General features: G+C 43.6%; 1 protein-coding gene across 1 annotated transcript in view; it reads left to right on the top strand.

Moving 5' to 3' along the window:
• Positions 1–14,570, top strand: part of LRRC43 (leucine rich repeat containing 43) — a 32,709-nt gene extending 18,139 nt beyond the window's left edge. The window contains exons 7-11 of the mRNA XM_060785981.2: positions 2,918–3,057; positions 5,472–5,660; positions 9,697–9,888; positions 10,034–10,121; positions 14,177–14,570. Of these exons, the coding sequence (XP_060641964.2) occupies positions 2,918–3,057; positions 5,472–5,660; positions 9,697–9,888; positions 10,034–10,121; positions 14,177–14,310 (743 nt within the window). The 3' untranslated portion in view covers positions 14,311–14,570. The remainder of the gene's footprint in view (positions 1–2,917; positions 3,058–5,471; positions 5,661–9,696; positions 9,889–10,033; positions 10,122–14,176) is intronic.
• Positions 14,571–14,855: the final 285 nt, after the last annotated feature.

The following is a 14,855-nucleotide window of genomic DNA, read 5'->3' as shown; positions in this document are numbered from 1 at the left end:
AGCTGATCCCAGATAGTCTACTTTGAACTGGGTGTGAGTCTACATTGCTATATAATCCAGTTCAAAGCAGATCATTTGGTATCAGAAACTGTATTATATGGCAGGATAGATTCAGCCTGAGTCTCCTTTGGTAAATAAAAGGCAGCGTATAAATACATGATAATAATAATAATAATAATAATAATAATAATAATATTATGTTGTTGAAGGCTTCCACGACTGGAAGCACTGGGTTGCTGTGAGTTTTCCGGGCTGTATGACCATGTTCCAGAAGCATTCTCTCCTGACATTTCATCCACATCTATGGCAGGCATCCTCAGAGGTTGTGTGATGTGTTGGAAATTAGGCAAGTGGAGTTTATAGATCTGTGGAATAATGTCCAGGGTGGGAGAAAGAACTCTTGTCTGTTGGAGGCAAGTTTGAACAAATGACTCCCCCAGGCAGGAAGCAGTCAGGCTTTGAAGCTGCAAGGCTACTCAATGCTAATCAAGCTGGCAACATTCACACTTGTCTCCAACAAGCAAGAATTCTTTCTCCCATCCTGGACATTATTCCACAGGTATATAAACCCCTCTTGCCTAGTTTCCAACAGACCTCACAAACTCTGAGGAAGCCTGCCATAGCTGTGGGAGAAAGGTCAGGAGAGAATGCTTCTGGAACATGGCCTGACCAGAAAACTCACAGCAACCCAATAATAATAATAATAATAATAATAATAATAATAAATCAGAGTTTGTGAGTTTTCTTGCTGGGTTGATTTAGTCACTCTTCTTGTAAGAATGATCCTGCTAGTGATGGTGCTCCATCAGGTGAGATTGTGGCAGGCTCCATGTTCGTGCTGCCACACTGGTGAATTATTCAGAGGGGATCCGGTAGCCCTAAGAAGTCACAGGATAGGCCTTTTGGGACGTCTGCATAGATCTTCTGAATCACAAGTCACCAGCTCAGAGAAGGGTGAGTTTAAAGCACTCCATCTGCTTTGAGGGGAAACTCCAACCATGTTGTTAAGTGGTCAGCGTGTTACGAGAGCAATACAGAAGACACCCCCCCCCCCCCGAGGACCTTAGGCATTTCCTAGGTCCTCCAGCACAACTGTATTGTATTTTTGGACTAGAATCATAGAATCATAGAATCAAAGAGTTGGAAGAGACCTCATGGGCCATCCAGTCCAACCCCCTGCCAATAAGCAGGAATATTGCATTCAAATCACCCCTGACAGATGGCCATCCAGCCTCTGTTTAAAAGCTTCCAAAGAAGGAGCCTCCACCACACAGAGAGTTCCACTGCTGAACGGCTCTCACAGTCAGGAAGTTCTTCCTCATGTTCAGATGGAATCTCCTCTCTTGTAGTTTGAAGCCATTGTTCCATGTCCTACTCTCCAGGGAAGCAGAAAACAAGCTTGCTCCCTCCTCCCTGTGGCTTCCTCTCACATATTTATACATGAACTAGAAGTCTTGCATATCAGCAAGGCTCCCTACTATCCAGGATGTTGCTTATCTCCATGAAATCCAGGAATGTATTTCTTGCAGATATGGGGGTCCTATTTATTATTGTTATTATTATTATTATTATTATTAACAACAACAACAACAACAACAACAACAACAACAACAACATAACAATAACCCACCTCTCCTTGCAGCTCGGACAAGGCACAACATAGTTAAAATACATCATAAAGTTAGCCTGTAGACGATAAGGTAGAGAGAAGACATGATAGCTATGTTTAAATACAAAAGGATGTTATAAGGAAGAGGGAGCAGACTTGTTTTCTGCTGCCTTAGAGACTAGGACTCAGTGGAAGAATGGATTCAAATGACAGAAAAGGAGATTCCACCTGAACATTAGGAATAACTTCCTGATCGTAAGAAAAGCTGTTCAGCAGTGAAACCCTCTGATTTGGAGTCTGGTGAAAGCTCCTTCCTTGGAGGCTTTCAAACAGAGGCTGGAAGGCCATCTGTCAGGAATGCTTTGATTGTGTGGCAGAATGGGGTTGAAATGAACAGCCCTTGGGGTCTTGTCCAACTCTATTATTCTATGATTCTACTAAAATGCATTTCATAAAAAGCACATATTAAAACATATTCCTACACATATTAAAATAATAATAATAATAATAATAATAATAATAATAATAATAAATAACACACTTTGTTTATATTCTGCCCTTCACCCTAGGGGACTCAGCGGATTACAGCATTTACATACATATATGCCTTTACAATCATATATGATGAGACACACAAACACAAACAAAGGCAGGGGCTTCGCCTTTCATTTCCGGCTTCTGGGGCAGTGCTCATCTCTGGCTCTGGTGAGGTGCTTTTTCCATTTTCAAGCCGAGGAGCATGTGTTGTCACCTCCTGGTTGTGTGGCCGGCAAGATTGCTTTTTGCCTTTTCCCGCCAAAGCAGTACCTATTTATCTACTCACATTGCATGCTTTCAAACTGCTAGGTTGGCTAGATTGGATTTGAACTGCCAACTTTCAGGTCAGCAGTTCAGCCAACCTTCAGGTCAGCAATTCAGCAGCACAAAGGTTTAACTCATTGCACCACCGCAGTTGCGCCATGGAATAAAAATTAAAGCACAATAAAGTGAGAATCTGAATTTAACATTCAGATTATTGTAGTATAGTTGCAGCTCGCAATTCGTGAGCTGAACATTCAAACTGGTTCTTGAATCAATTGCTAATCTGTCTTTTCGTATCATTATCCTGGATTGTTGGTCAATCCTGTGGAAACAATAGCCAATATAATCAGTGCTCTTTCATTGTTACGTATGTTTATTCTTCTGGTCCTTCACATGATCAGTGTGTGAAGGGGTCTTGTGAAAGATCCTGGCAAATTCATTTTCTCTCTTCTGTTCCGAAGAAGTGTTTTCCTTCAATCCCTTCCTTTTCTTTCCTCTTCCTCCCAGCAAATGTTCATTGCACCCCCCGAAAGCCCTGGGCAGAGACCATCAAGTGTGAATATAGGAAAGAGCATGTCACCAGAGACCTGATTGCTTTGAAGGCCTATCTTCTCACTGGGACCAATGTGGCCATTGTAGAGGAAAAGGTTTGAAAAGGCAGAGTTTTATTACTTGGGGTGCATGTTCACTGTAGAATTAATGCAGTTTGATGCCACTTTGAACTGTGAAGGCTCGATGCTGTAGAATTATAGGCTTTGTCATTTGGTGAGGCACCAGCCCACTTGGACAGACACTGGTGATATGAAACTTTTGCTTTCAAAACATATGTGGGGATATAGGAGAAATGTATACTCAGATTGAAATCCATTATTTCATTGCATAATAATCACACTGTTTTCCCTTTTATCCATAAAAAAAAGGGTGTGACTGTTACGGAGGAAAAAAATTGCCTTTGATTCTCCAGTTTCTGTTGTTTTTAAATAAAATGCCTAACCCAGTGGTTTTGAACCTGTGAGTCCCCAGATATTTTGGCCTTCAACTCCCAGAAATCCTAACAGCTGGTAAACTGACTGGGATTTCTGGGAGTTATAGGCCAAAATACCTGGAGACCCACAATTTAAGAACCACTAGCCTAATCCCAGGAGCCCCCGGTGGCACAGTGGGTTAAACCCCTGTGCCAGCAGGACTGAAGACTGACAGGTTGCAGGTTCAAATCCAGGGAAAGCGCAGATGAGCTCCAGCTCCCCATGCGGGGACATGAGAGAAGCCTCCCACAAGGATGATAAAACATCAAAACATCCAGGCGTCCCCTGGGCAACGTCCTTGCAGATGGCCAATTCTTTCACACCAGAAGCAACTTGCAGTTTCTCAAGTCGCTCCTGACACGACCCCCCAAAAAAAAAAAAAACCCTAAAAGGGGAAGAGGAGAGATGATCCATCCTCAAACAAACAGCTCTATGTTTTGGTTGCTGTGAGTTTTCTGGGCTGTCTGGCCATATTCCAGGAGCATTCTCTCCTGACGTTTCACCCACATCTATGGCAGGCATCCTCAGAGGTTGTGAGGTCTGTGGGAAACTAGGCAAGTGGGTTTTATATATCTGTGGAATGTCCAGGATGGGAGAAAAAACTCTTGCCTGTTGGAGGCAAGAGGGAAATTTGCCATTGGCCAGCTTGATTAGAATTGAATGGCCTTGCAACTTCAAAGCCTATCTGCTTCCTGATTGGGGGAATCCTTTGTTGGGAGGTGGTATCTGGCCCTGATTGTTTCCTGTCTGGAACATGAAAGGCACTGCAGACTAATTCAAACAGAGAAGTCAGCCATAGCAGATCACCTGATGAACCAACCTGGACACAGCATATTATTGGAGAACACAGGAAAGCTGGAGCACTCTAACAACCACCATGTCAGACTATGCAAAGAAGCTATTGAACTCCACAAGCATGTGGACAATTCCAACAGAAAGGAGGAGACCATGAAAATGTACAAAATCTGGCTACCAATATTTTAAAAACTCTAAAATCAGGACAGTAAATAAAGAGCAACACTCAAAAAATAGGGGAATTCCAGGCAAGAATCTATCAGGACCAGATAACACCTCCCAACAAAGGATTCTCCCAGGCAGCAACAGCCAGGCTTTGAAACTGCAAAGCCATTCAATGCTAATCAAGCTGGTCAATGGCAATACTCACACTTGCCTCAGACATGAGTTCTTTCTCCCTCCCTGAGCATTATTCCACAGGGATATGTGTGTGTGTGTGTGTGTGGCCATTCAAACAAACAGCTCTATGTTTGGGTTGCTGTGAGTTTTCTAGGCTGTCTGGCCATGTTCCAGGAGCATTCTCTCCTGACATTTCGTCCCATCTGTGGCAGGCATTCTCATAGGTTGTGAGTTCTGTTGGAGACTAGGCAACTAGTTCATATATATATATCTGTGATATTATTCCACAGATATATATATATATATATATGAACCCCTCTTGCCTAGTTTTTAACAGACGTCACAACCTCTGAGAATGCCTGCCATAGATGTGGGCAAAACGTCAGGAGAGAATGCTTCTGGAACATGGCCAGACAGCTCAGAAAACTCACAGCAACCCAGTGATTCTGGCCATGAAAGCCTTTGACAACACAGCTCTATTTTTTTTTTTTTTGAGCTGCAGGTCCTTTGGGACTGATTCTCCCTTCCTCCTTTCTCTTACAGACTACAAAACAGGTCTCTGTAGCTCCACTCTTCTCTCCTTCCTCCAAAACTTTAAGGCAGTTTACAAACCCTAATCAGGGATGTGGCTATCATGCAAGGAAAATAAAAAAAAATACAATTTTGGGCACCCAAAAAATGAGAGTGTGACTATTATGCAGTGGCGAACATTATGCAGTGAAATCCGGGTATATTCTTATTTTAGTAGGAAGAGGGCGGAGCATTCCAAGAGCAGAGGGAGATTTGGGATTTTAAACCCAAAGACACACGCTAACATGTACAGTGGGTTTTTTTTTTTAATTTCCATTTTGACTAGGCTTTCAGCGTGTTGTAGCTTCAGGAATTCTCTTTTCTTTCATCAGATTGTGTCCTGGCCTATTGTCGTCACTCCCGACGAAAGCCAAAACAAGAAAGGGAAGGGGAAAGCAGAGAAAAAGAAAGCAGAGAAGGAGAAAGCTGGCAAAGGAGAGAAAGGGAAAAAGGAGAAAGGAAAAGCGGAGAAAGGAAAAACGGAGAAAGGAAAAACGGAGAAAGGAAAAGACGCTGGAAAGGTGATCATGATTAGACACCTGGGTACATCTCCCAGCAAGTGGCAGAATGGAGCCACTCTTCTGTGCAACTGAGACAGTTTCATGGACTTGTAGGCGATGCCAGTGTCCCGTGACACTCCTACACCAGCTTCTCCCCATTTGCAAAGCCTGTGCTTCAGGGTGCCCCTCCTGGATTCACCTGTTGTGTAATTATATCCAGGAAAGCTACAAGTCAGCTTGCTGACCGCTGCTGGGTTCATCACGCTGAACAAAGCACAGATCAAAGGAATTTGTTTAGTTGCTCCTGTCACAAATGGGGAACCATCAGGCATTGATAGCTAGCCTTGGTAAACCAAAACATCTGCTGAATGCTGGTTTGTGGTGATGTCTGAACCTACCTCACTCTAACTCGTACCTAATTTATCAGAAATTGGATTCTTAATTGTTCACCTGTAGATATATAAAAGTCAAAGTATGTATGTGTGTGTGTTGGTACCACAATGGCTCTTCCACAGCTTGATGGATCTGGACCAAACTTGGCACACATACCTTTCCTTGTTCAATGTAAAATGGTTATGTGGTTTCAACAACAAAGTCTGCCCTGTTTGGGGCAAGGGCAGTGCGCAGATACAACCACAAGATGGCAGTAGAGTGATAGAAGGGATTGTCTACTGGCCTCTAGGTCTCTATGGGTGCAGTGCTCAAATGCAAGCTAAAGTGGGCAGTATGTAGATAGAAAGGATTAGCGATTGCAATGTTTTGTCGAAGGCTTTCATGGCTGGAATCGCTAGGTTCTTGTGGGTATTTTTCGGGCTATAGAGCCATGTTCTAGAGGCATTTCTCCTGACGTTTCGCTTGCATCTATGGCAAGCATCCTCAGAGGTAGTGAGGTCTGTTGGAATTAGGACAATGGGTTTATATATCTGTGGAATGCCTGAGGTGGGGCAAGGAGCTCTTCCCTGCTGCAGTTAGGTGTGGATGTTTCAGCTGATCACCTTCATTAGCATTTGAAGGCCTGGCTGAGCCTGGGAAAATCTCTTGCTGGGAGGTGTTAATCTGTGCCTGGTTGTTTCCTCTCTGTTGTTTTGCTGTTGTAATTTTAGAGTTTTTTTCTCATCCTTCCTAATGCCACGACCCCTTAATACAGTTCCTCATGTTGTGGTGACCCCCAACCATAAAATTATTTTTGTTGCTACTTCATAACTGTAATTTTGCTAGCCTTATGAATCGTAATGTAAATAGCGGATATGTAGGATGTATTTTAATTCACTGGACCAAACTTGGCACAAATACCTGATATGTCCAAATTTCAACACTTGTGGGGTTGTGTGTGTGTGTGTGTGGCGGGGGGGGGGAGGATTGAGTTTTAACTTTTGGAGTTGTAGTTCACCTATATCCAGAGAGCACTGTGAACTCAAACAATGATGGATCTGGACCAAACTTGGCACAAATACTCAATATGCCCAAATGTGAACACTGGTGGAGTTTGGAGAAACTAGACCTTGCCATTTGGAAGTTATAGTTGCTGGAATTTATAATTAACCTACAGTTAATTATATAAATGAAGAGCATTCTGAACCCACCCCCACCCCCAAACAAAAGATTTGGGCCCAACTTCCCACACAGAACCCCATGCCTTTGTCACGATGCCAGGGCTCTGCCGATACAGAGGCAGAGATGAACCAAACAAACTCCCAGTTTGTGCTAAACAATTTAATTAAAGCAGCACTTACTGTCTGGCTTTTTTAATAATCCAAAATATAAAACATAAAGATAGCACTCAGCCACAGATTATAAAGCAAAAACTAATAGCAAAAGTTACAGGGTCCAGTCCAGTGGTCAAATGCTGAGAGTTCAATAAGCAAAGTCCTAGGAATCAAGAGTCTATATTGTAGTCAAAAGCCAGTCCAAAGATCTAAGGTTCTAGGGTTCCAAAGGTTCAAGAGACAGGTCAGAACACCAAAAATCCAGAAACCTGGGGAAAAACCAGCAGCATCTACCACCAAATAAGACAAATACTTTTCTCCCAAAGATCAGGCCCAAGGCTAACTCATTATATTCAGAAACACCCAGCTGCAACCTATCTCTTGCATACCTCCACCCTTAATTGCTTTCACCCATGAACTCTTACTTATAGATTACTCAACCCTTTAGAACTAAGACTTACATTAACTGTGCTGTCGCACGCTGGGCCTGTGCATTAGACTGTACACAGGACATAAATTCTTTGTGCCCAACAGGACGCCGGGGCTGCCTCAAATCAAAGGCCCTTAGATTCCCCCAAACAGAGTCTTTAGAATGCTTAAAGTAAATCCAACAAAGTTCTTTATTGATGAAACAAACAGGTACTTTAAAGCTTTCTTAACTGTCTATAGGCTAGTCTAAAGGCAGGCAACTGTTCCTTCACTGTTGGGAAAATCCTCGACCTCTACCTGGGCAATCTGTCTTCTCTTCTGTTGGCGTGGGACCCCTACACCCGGTCCAATCTGCTTTATGGTTGCCGCGAAGGGCCCTTACCAAACAGAGACTTTGCAGAACTTCCAGGAGGAGGAAGATGTTCACTTCCCAGTGATGGCTGGCTGAAGTCCCTCAGCCAAGCTGTGGCTGTATGTCTCCCGGCCAAGCTGTAGGGCTGTATAACCCCGGCCAAGCTGTAAAAGACGAAGCTTTTCTACAGGAGCCACTTTGTTCTATGTCCTGTGTGAAAGGCTTCTCTGTGAGAACTAACTCAAAATGGCTTTTTTCCCTCCAAAACTCAAAAAGGGGTGGGATCAGGGAACCTAACTATAACTGGCAGGTGGCTTACCCTATAAATGCAAATTATAACAGGAAACCCCCTGCTACAAATCCCAAGCATGGGATTGCACACAAACATGCAAACACAGCAAATAAATCTGGAGCTCCTGGAACAGCTGTTCCAGAACATTAACCCTTCCATCACCAACTGCTAGGCCTGCCACCACCAACCACCATCAACTGCAGAACATGATACATGACAGCCTTGAAGGGAGTTACTGGCGCAGGCCTCCCTCCTGCCTCGCATTCTCTCCCTTGCCCACACATGCACACCATGCTGCCATTCACCGAGCATGCCTGCTCTCCCCTCCCCACTTGGAGTCTCAGAAACAGCCCTCCCCTTGGCTGAGAGGCTGGTCAATCCCAGCAGAAGAGGGCTTTTGATTCGAAGATTTGCCATCTATTTCTAAAAAGGAAGAGAAGGAGAGGCGGAGAGATCTTCAGCCTTCTCTGTCAAAGACCATCAGAAATATATGTTTTCTGGTGGTCTTTGGCAACCCCTCTGAAACTCCCTCACGACCCCACCAGGGGTCTCGACACCCAGGGTGAGAAATGCTGAGATATTGGAATGCAAAATAGACACACTATGAGACCTCAAAGGTCATAGCTAGGACATCCATACCACAAGGAAGCAAGCAATTTAATTAAGATTTATTGTTTGGAAGGTGTGTGTGTGTGTGTGTGCTTGAAACTAAGAGACTCTCACTTGAAAGGAAAGAATGGATGAAGAGAGAAAAGGGAAAGGGGGAAAGGTATGAGGGAAGGAAAGGAAAGAAAAGGAAAGAAAAGGAAAAAAGGAAAGGAAAAAAGGAAAGGAAAAAAGGAAAGGAAGAAAGGAAAGGAACGGAAGAAAGGAAAGGAAGAAAGGGGAAGGGAAAGGGAAAGGTGAAAGGGGAAGGAAAGGAAGGAAGGAAGGAAGGAAGGAGGGGGGAAGGAAGGGGGGAAGGAAAAGAAAGGGGGAAAGGAAGAAAGGGAGGGATAAAAAAGAAGAAGGGAAGAGACAGGAAGGAGGAAAGGACGGTGCATGAGGGGAAAACAAGGGAAGAAGGAAAGAAAGGAGGAAAAGAGAGAGGGAGAAGCTGTTTGAGGGAAATGGAGGAAGGAAAGGGTCCTAAAGAAAAAGAAGGGAAGAGGAAGAAAAAAGAGGGGGAAGTGTATGAGGCAAATGGAAAAAGGAAAGCGCCACAAAGACAATCCAAACCTGGGCAGCAATAGCTAAGATTGAAAATATGAACCCTTACATTGCTCATCATCCCTATAGGGTGGGAACAAGAAGAAGAAGAAATCTCCTTCGCCAGAGCTACGAAGTGACCCCCCCATCTTGAAAACCTTGGGTTCTGGCCACGTCAACCTCGACTCCCTTCTCGCCGGAGAATCGCTGGTGGATGTCGTGTGCAACTTTGGTATCTTGATCACAGACTTAAATGCTCGTCCCCCCTCTGTGAAAGAAAAGGTACCTGGCAATGGAGGAAGCCGTATTGTGGGAGAACAGGCCTGGGACACAATCCGAAAACCCACTGTGCTGGTGTCTTTCCCTTTTGCATTTTGTACCCACATTGCCCCACCTTCTCTAAGACACAACCTTGTCCCTTCTGTAGGATAGTAAAAAGGGCGGCAAAAAGGACAAGAAATCAAAAAGTGGGACAGAGGTTGCAGCAGGCCGGAAAACCCCACCACCTGCGAAAGGTAATGACGAGAGTGTATAAATAATATTTATTTGTTTATTTATTGTGTCAGAAGTGAATTGAGAATACAGTTATCATGTATAGAAAAGCCACAAACAAAGTTTAAAACTTGGCATTGTACAAAATGTCATTTGACCAGAAGCTGACCACTTGGAGTGCCTCTGGTGTTGCTGTGAGAATGTCCTCCATTGTGCATGTGGCAGGGCTCAGACTGCATTGCAGTCAGTGGTCTGTGGTTTGCTCTTCTCCACACTTGCATGTTGTGGACTCCACTTCATGGCCCCATTTCTTAAGACTGGCTCTGCATCTCGTGGTTCCAGAGCGCAGTCTGTTTAGCACCTTTCAAGTCTTCTGTGCGCCCAGCAGGGAGTTTTTCATTCGGTCTCAGCCACTGATTGAGGTTCCAGGTTTTAGCCTGCCACTTTTGGATTCTTGCTTGCTGAGATGCTCCTGCAAGTATCTCTGTAGATTTTAGGACACTATTTCTTGATGTAAGACATTGGCTTTCTGGTTGAAATCCGAACATATGATGGGCCAGAGATGTCCATTACTTGGTCCTTTCATTACAGGCTGCTTCTCCATGGATATCAGGTGGTGCAATACCAGCTAAACATTATAATTTCTCCAGCAGTGTAAAATGTAGACATCCCGTGATAATGCAGCATGTCTCATTAAGAGCCACATCCACTGTTTTAATGTGGTGAAATGTATATCATGCTGGGCATGTGTATTCAGCGGCATAGTAGCAAAGCGCAAGGGCTGGTGTCTTGTTGTGATCCCCAGGTTGTGCCAGTCATCTTTCATATGAGATTATTTCTAGCACCCACTTTTGGCTTGATAATCAAGCTGTGCATCTTGCGAGTTAGAGCATGGTCCATAGTAACTCCCAGGTATTTTGGTGTGCTGCAATGCTCCAGTGGGATTCCTTCCCAGGTCACCCTCAGAACTCGATATGCTTATCTGTTCTTAAGATGAAAAGCACACGTCTGCATTTTAGATGGATTAGGAATTGGCTGGTTTTCCCTGTAATAGGCAGTATGAGCACCTAAAGCTTCGGAGAGCTTCTGTTCAAACATTTCAAAGATCCCCGCTTGAGCGGTGATGGCAGGATCGTCAACATAGATGAAACTCTCTTTCCCTTCTGGCAGTGGCTGGTCATTTGTGTAAATGTTGAACATTGATGGAGCAGGCAAGCTCCCCTGAGGCAAGCTGTTCTCCTGTTTTTGTCATCTGCTTCTCTGACCCTGGAACTCAACAAAAAAGCTCCTGTTTGGAGCAGATTTTCTGTGAAGCAAGTGAGGTGGTTGTCCTTTGTGATATTTTTTTTTCAGGAGGAAGCAATGATTTATAGTGTCATAAGCTGCTGACAGGGCTATGAAGACAGATAACAACAACAACAACAACAACAACAACAACAACAACAACAACAAAAAGAATGCAACAACAACACATTTTATTTGTTACCCGCCTCTCCTAATGGCTTGAGGTGGGATACAACAAAGTCAAAGCATATTAATATAAAGTACATACAAGTTGTTGCCAACAACAAAGTACTAGGTCTTCAGTATCTCTGTCCAGGGGGAGAGGGCTCCCAAGTCGATCTTCTTGGATTTGTCTCACATTTCCATCACAGCAAAAAATAAATAAATAATTGATCTCTTGCCATGAGCAGCCAATTGGTCATTGAAGATGTTAAGCTTGCAATACGTAAAATCCTGATGGGACATTTCTTCTGAACAGCCATGCTGTAAATCCATCTTTGCATCTATCTCCCAATCTCTCATTCAAATCTTATTTGGACCCTGCCACCAAAGGCTGAGGTTTGCATAACTCTCCAAGTGGTGTCTGTGCAGGTACAGCTGTATCAGGAGCTCCAATTTTGTTTGCTTTGCATTAAATGTTTGTTTGCAATCCTAGGCTTGGGATTTTGCAGCAGGGTGGCTTCCTGTTATAGTTTGCAATCATAGGGCAAGCCACCTGTCAATTATAGTTAGGTTCCCTGGTCCCGCCCCTTTTTGGGTTTTTGGAGGGAATAGGAGCCTTTTTGAGTTCAGTCCACACAGAGAAACTTTCGCACAGGACATAATACCAAGCTCCTGTAGAAAGCTTCGTCTTCTACGGCTTGGCCGGGGTTATACAGCCCACAGCTTGGCCGAGGATCATACACCCTTACAGCTCCTTTGCGAAGGGACTTCAGTCAGCCATCACTGAAACCTGAACTCCTTTTCCCCTGGAGGTCTACAAAGCTCTGCTTGGTAAGGGTTGCTCGCGGAAGCCAGACGCAGTTGGTACCGGGTGCAGGGGCTCCATGCCAACAGAGGCAAAGACAGACTGCCCAGATTAGAAGTTAAGGATTTCCCCATTAGTTAGTATACAGTTATGAAGATAGTGCTTGTTCCCTGTGGACAAGATTGAAAGAGCCAATAGACTGTTAAAAAAGCCTTGAAATACTTGTTTGTTTTCATTAATAAAGAACTTTGTTGGACTTACTTTAAGTTTCTACAGAACTTTGTGTAAGGAAATCCAAGGGCCTTTAATATGAGGCAGCCCCGGTGTCCCGTTGGGCACACAGAATTTATGTCCTGTCTACAGTCTTATGCACAGGCCCAGCGTGCGACAGCAGTGTCAGCTATTTGTTCAGTTGCCCTGATATAGGTATGGAAACAATACTGATTTTAATCATGGTGTCTCACCTCTAGGCTTCTATGGTTTCAATTACAGTATTTACCTGGTGACCAGGTGTCCCTTGGTTGGCAGTCATGATCCCTTTTGTTTGCAGGGAAACCAGCACAGGATAAACCCTCTTTTATCCATGTCAATATGGGTGTGTTTGAGATGGGGGCAGATGAGAGAAATACCATATTTCATCACATAATAGTTGCACTTTTTCCTTTTCATCAAAAAAGGGATGTGTGAGTATTATGCAAAGAAAAAAAAGATGTCGGATTTTTTAAAAAAACGCCTTAACCCTGAAAGGGGAGAAGGATATGAGATGATCCACTTTCAAAGAAACATCTCAATTCCTGTTTGTTTGTATTTTTTAAACTGTAGAGCCATTTGAGACTGATTTTTCCTTCCAGCCTTCTTTTTTCACAAGCAAGGCAAACTACGAAATGGAGGCCACTGAAACTCCACTCTTCTCTCTTCCCTCCTTCTTCCAAGGCCTTAAGGCAGTTTACAAAACCTGAAATGGAATTCTTTGGAGAAATGAGGAAGGAAGGAGGATCCAAGTTGCAGATACATTCATTTTGGGTTTCTTAAACTGCCTTAAAGCATCGGAGGAAGAGAAAAGAATGGAGCTTCAGGAATCTCTATTCTTAGTTCTTAAATTGCCTTGCCCTCGGAGAAAGAAGGGAAAATCAGCCTCAAACAGCTCTGCGATTATTATGTGAGGAAAACAAAGAATACATTTTTTGAATTTTTGCAGGTTTTTTGTATTTTTTGCAGACCAGTATGCCGTGGTGAATATCATGCGATGCAATACGGTAAATGTTCTTCATTCAGTGGGCCATGTGAGGCACAGATATAATGAAGTGCAGCTGCAAAACTCTGTTAAGTGTTGTTATTAATTTTTTTTTTGCAATGAATCATTTCACAGAAGAATGCTATATTTATTTGCCCATGCTGTGTGAAAAGAACTGGGAAATGATGTGATTGAAATAGCCCTCAGCACACTGTGAATTTAAAAGGGGGGGGGGGGGGGCTCCGTTGATCAAACCAAGAAATAAACATAAGACAAAGGAAATGCAACAGATGTTTGTCACCACTGACCCCGAAAGGGAGCCATATATGAAAGATGTTCCCAAGTGCCATTGGGCTGTACAAGGAGTTTGGTGCCGTAGCGATGATGATGATAATAAATAATAATAATAATAATAATTATTATTATTATTATTATTACCCCCCACCTTGGAGCACAGCATAGCTATTGTTGGACTGTAGGCCCGAATATCCCCAGACAGTATTGCCAATAGCAAGGGAATAGCTGGAGGGTCACAATTCGAAGTCAGGATTGGGGGAACCAACACTACACATTTCGCTCTCTTGTAATTTCAGGAAAGGGAAAGAAGAAGGACTCTCCCGAAGGAGAAAGGAAGACTCCATCGAACCAGCCGGTGCCTCTGAGTGTGGAATTCCAAATGCAGCACATGAAATGGGGTGCCGATTCCCAAATCCTCATGAAGTCTTAAACATTGGCATCGCAGCCTGGCGAGCAGGACAGGTTTTCCTTTGGCAAAGGGCGCTGGCATAACAAGGGGCTTCTCAAAACCTTCATTGCTGTGTTTCTTCATCTGTTGGAACTGGAAAGCCAGCTACTTTTGCCTCTTTTTCTGAGTTGGCAGGATGCTGATTTGTTTATTAAATATGTATATCTCTCTCTGCATTTGGGGATAAAATGTCCAGCAATTCTTAAATCCCATGACCTTTTCATTGACAACTGAGAAGGCAAAGCGGGCCGTGTTTCACTCTTGTATTATTATTGTTATTATTATACTAGCTTGGGTACCCGGCATTGCCCGGGTTATTTGAAAAAGTCAATTTTTTAATTGTACAAAATGCATAAGGTTGTGGGTGAACTGCAACTCACATCATGCCAGGTTAACCCCCTGAAACTCCACGAGTACTTAAAGTTTATCATGTTAGGTAAGTTTGCTCTCTAGATAAATCATCAATGGGGTCCGTGTGGTCTCTGGCTGCAGGATGAACTACAGCTTCCACCATGGTGGGTCAGTCC

This window comes from Anolis sagrei, chromosome X, assembly GCF_037176765.1.
Source record: "Anolis sagrei isolate rAnoSag1 chromosome X, rAnoSag1.mat, whole genome shotgun sequence".
NCBI classification, from domain to species: domain Eukaryota; kingdom Metazoa; phylum Chordata; class Lepidosauria; order Squamata; family Dactyloidae; genus Anolis; species Anolis sagrei.
The sequence above is the reverse complement of the archived record's forward strand: the minus strand, read 5'-3'. Positions and strand labels throughout refer to the sequence as shown.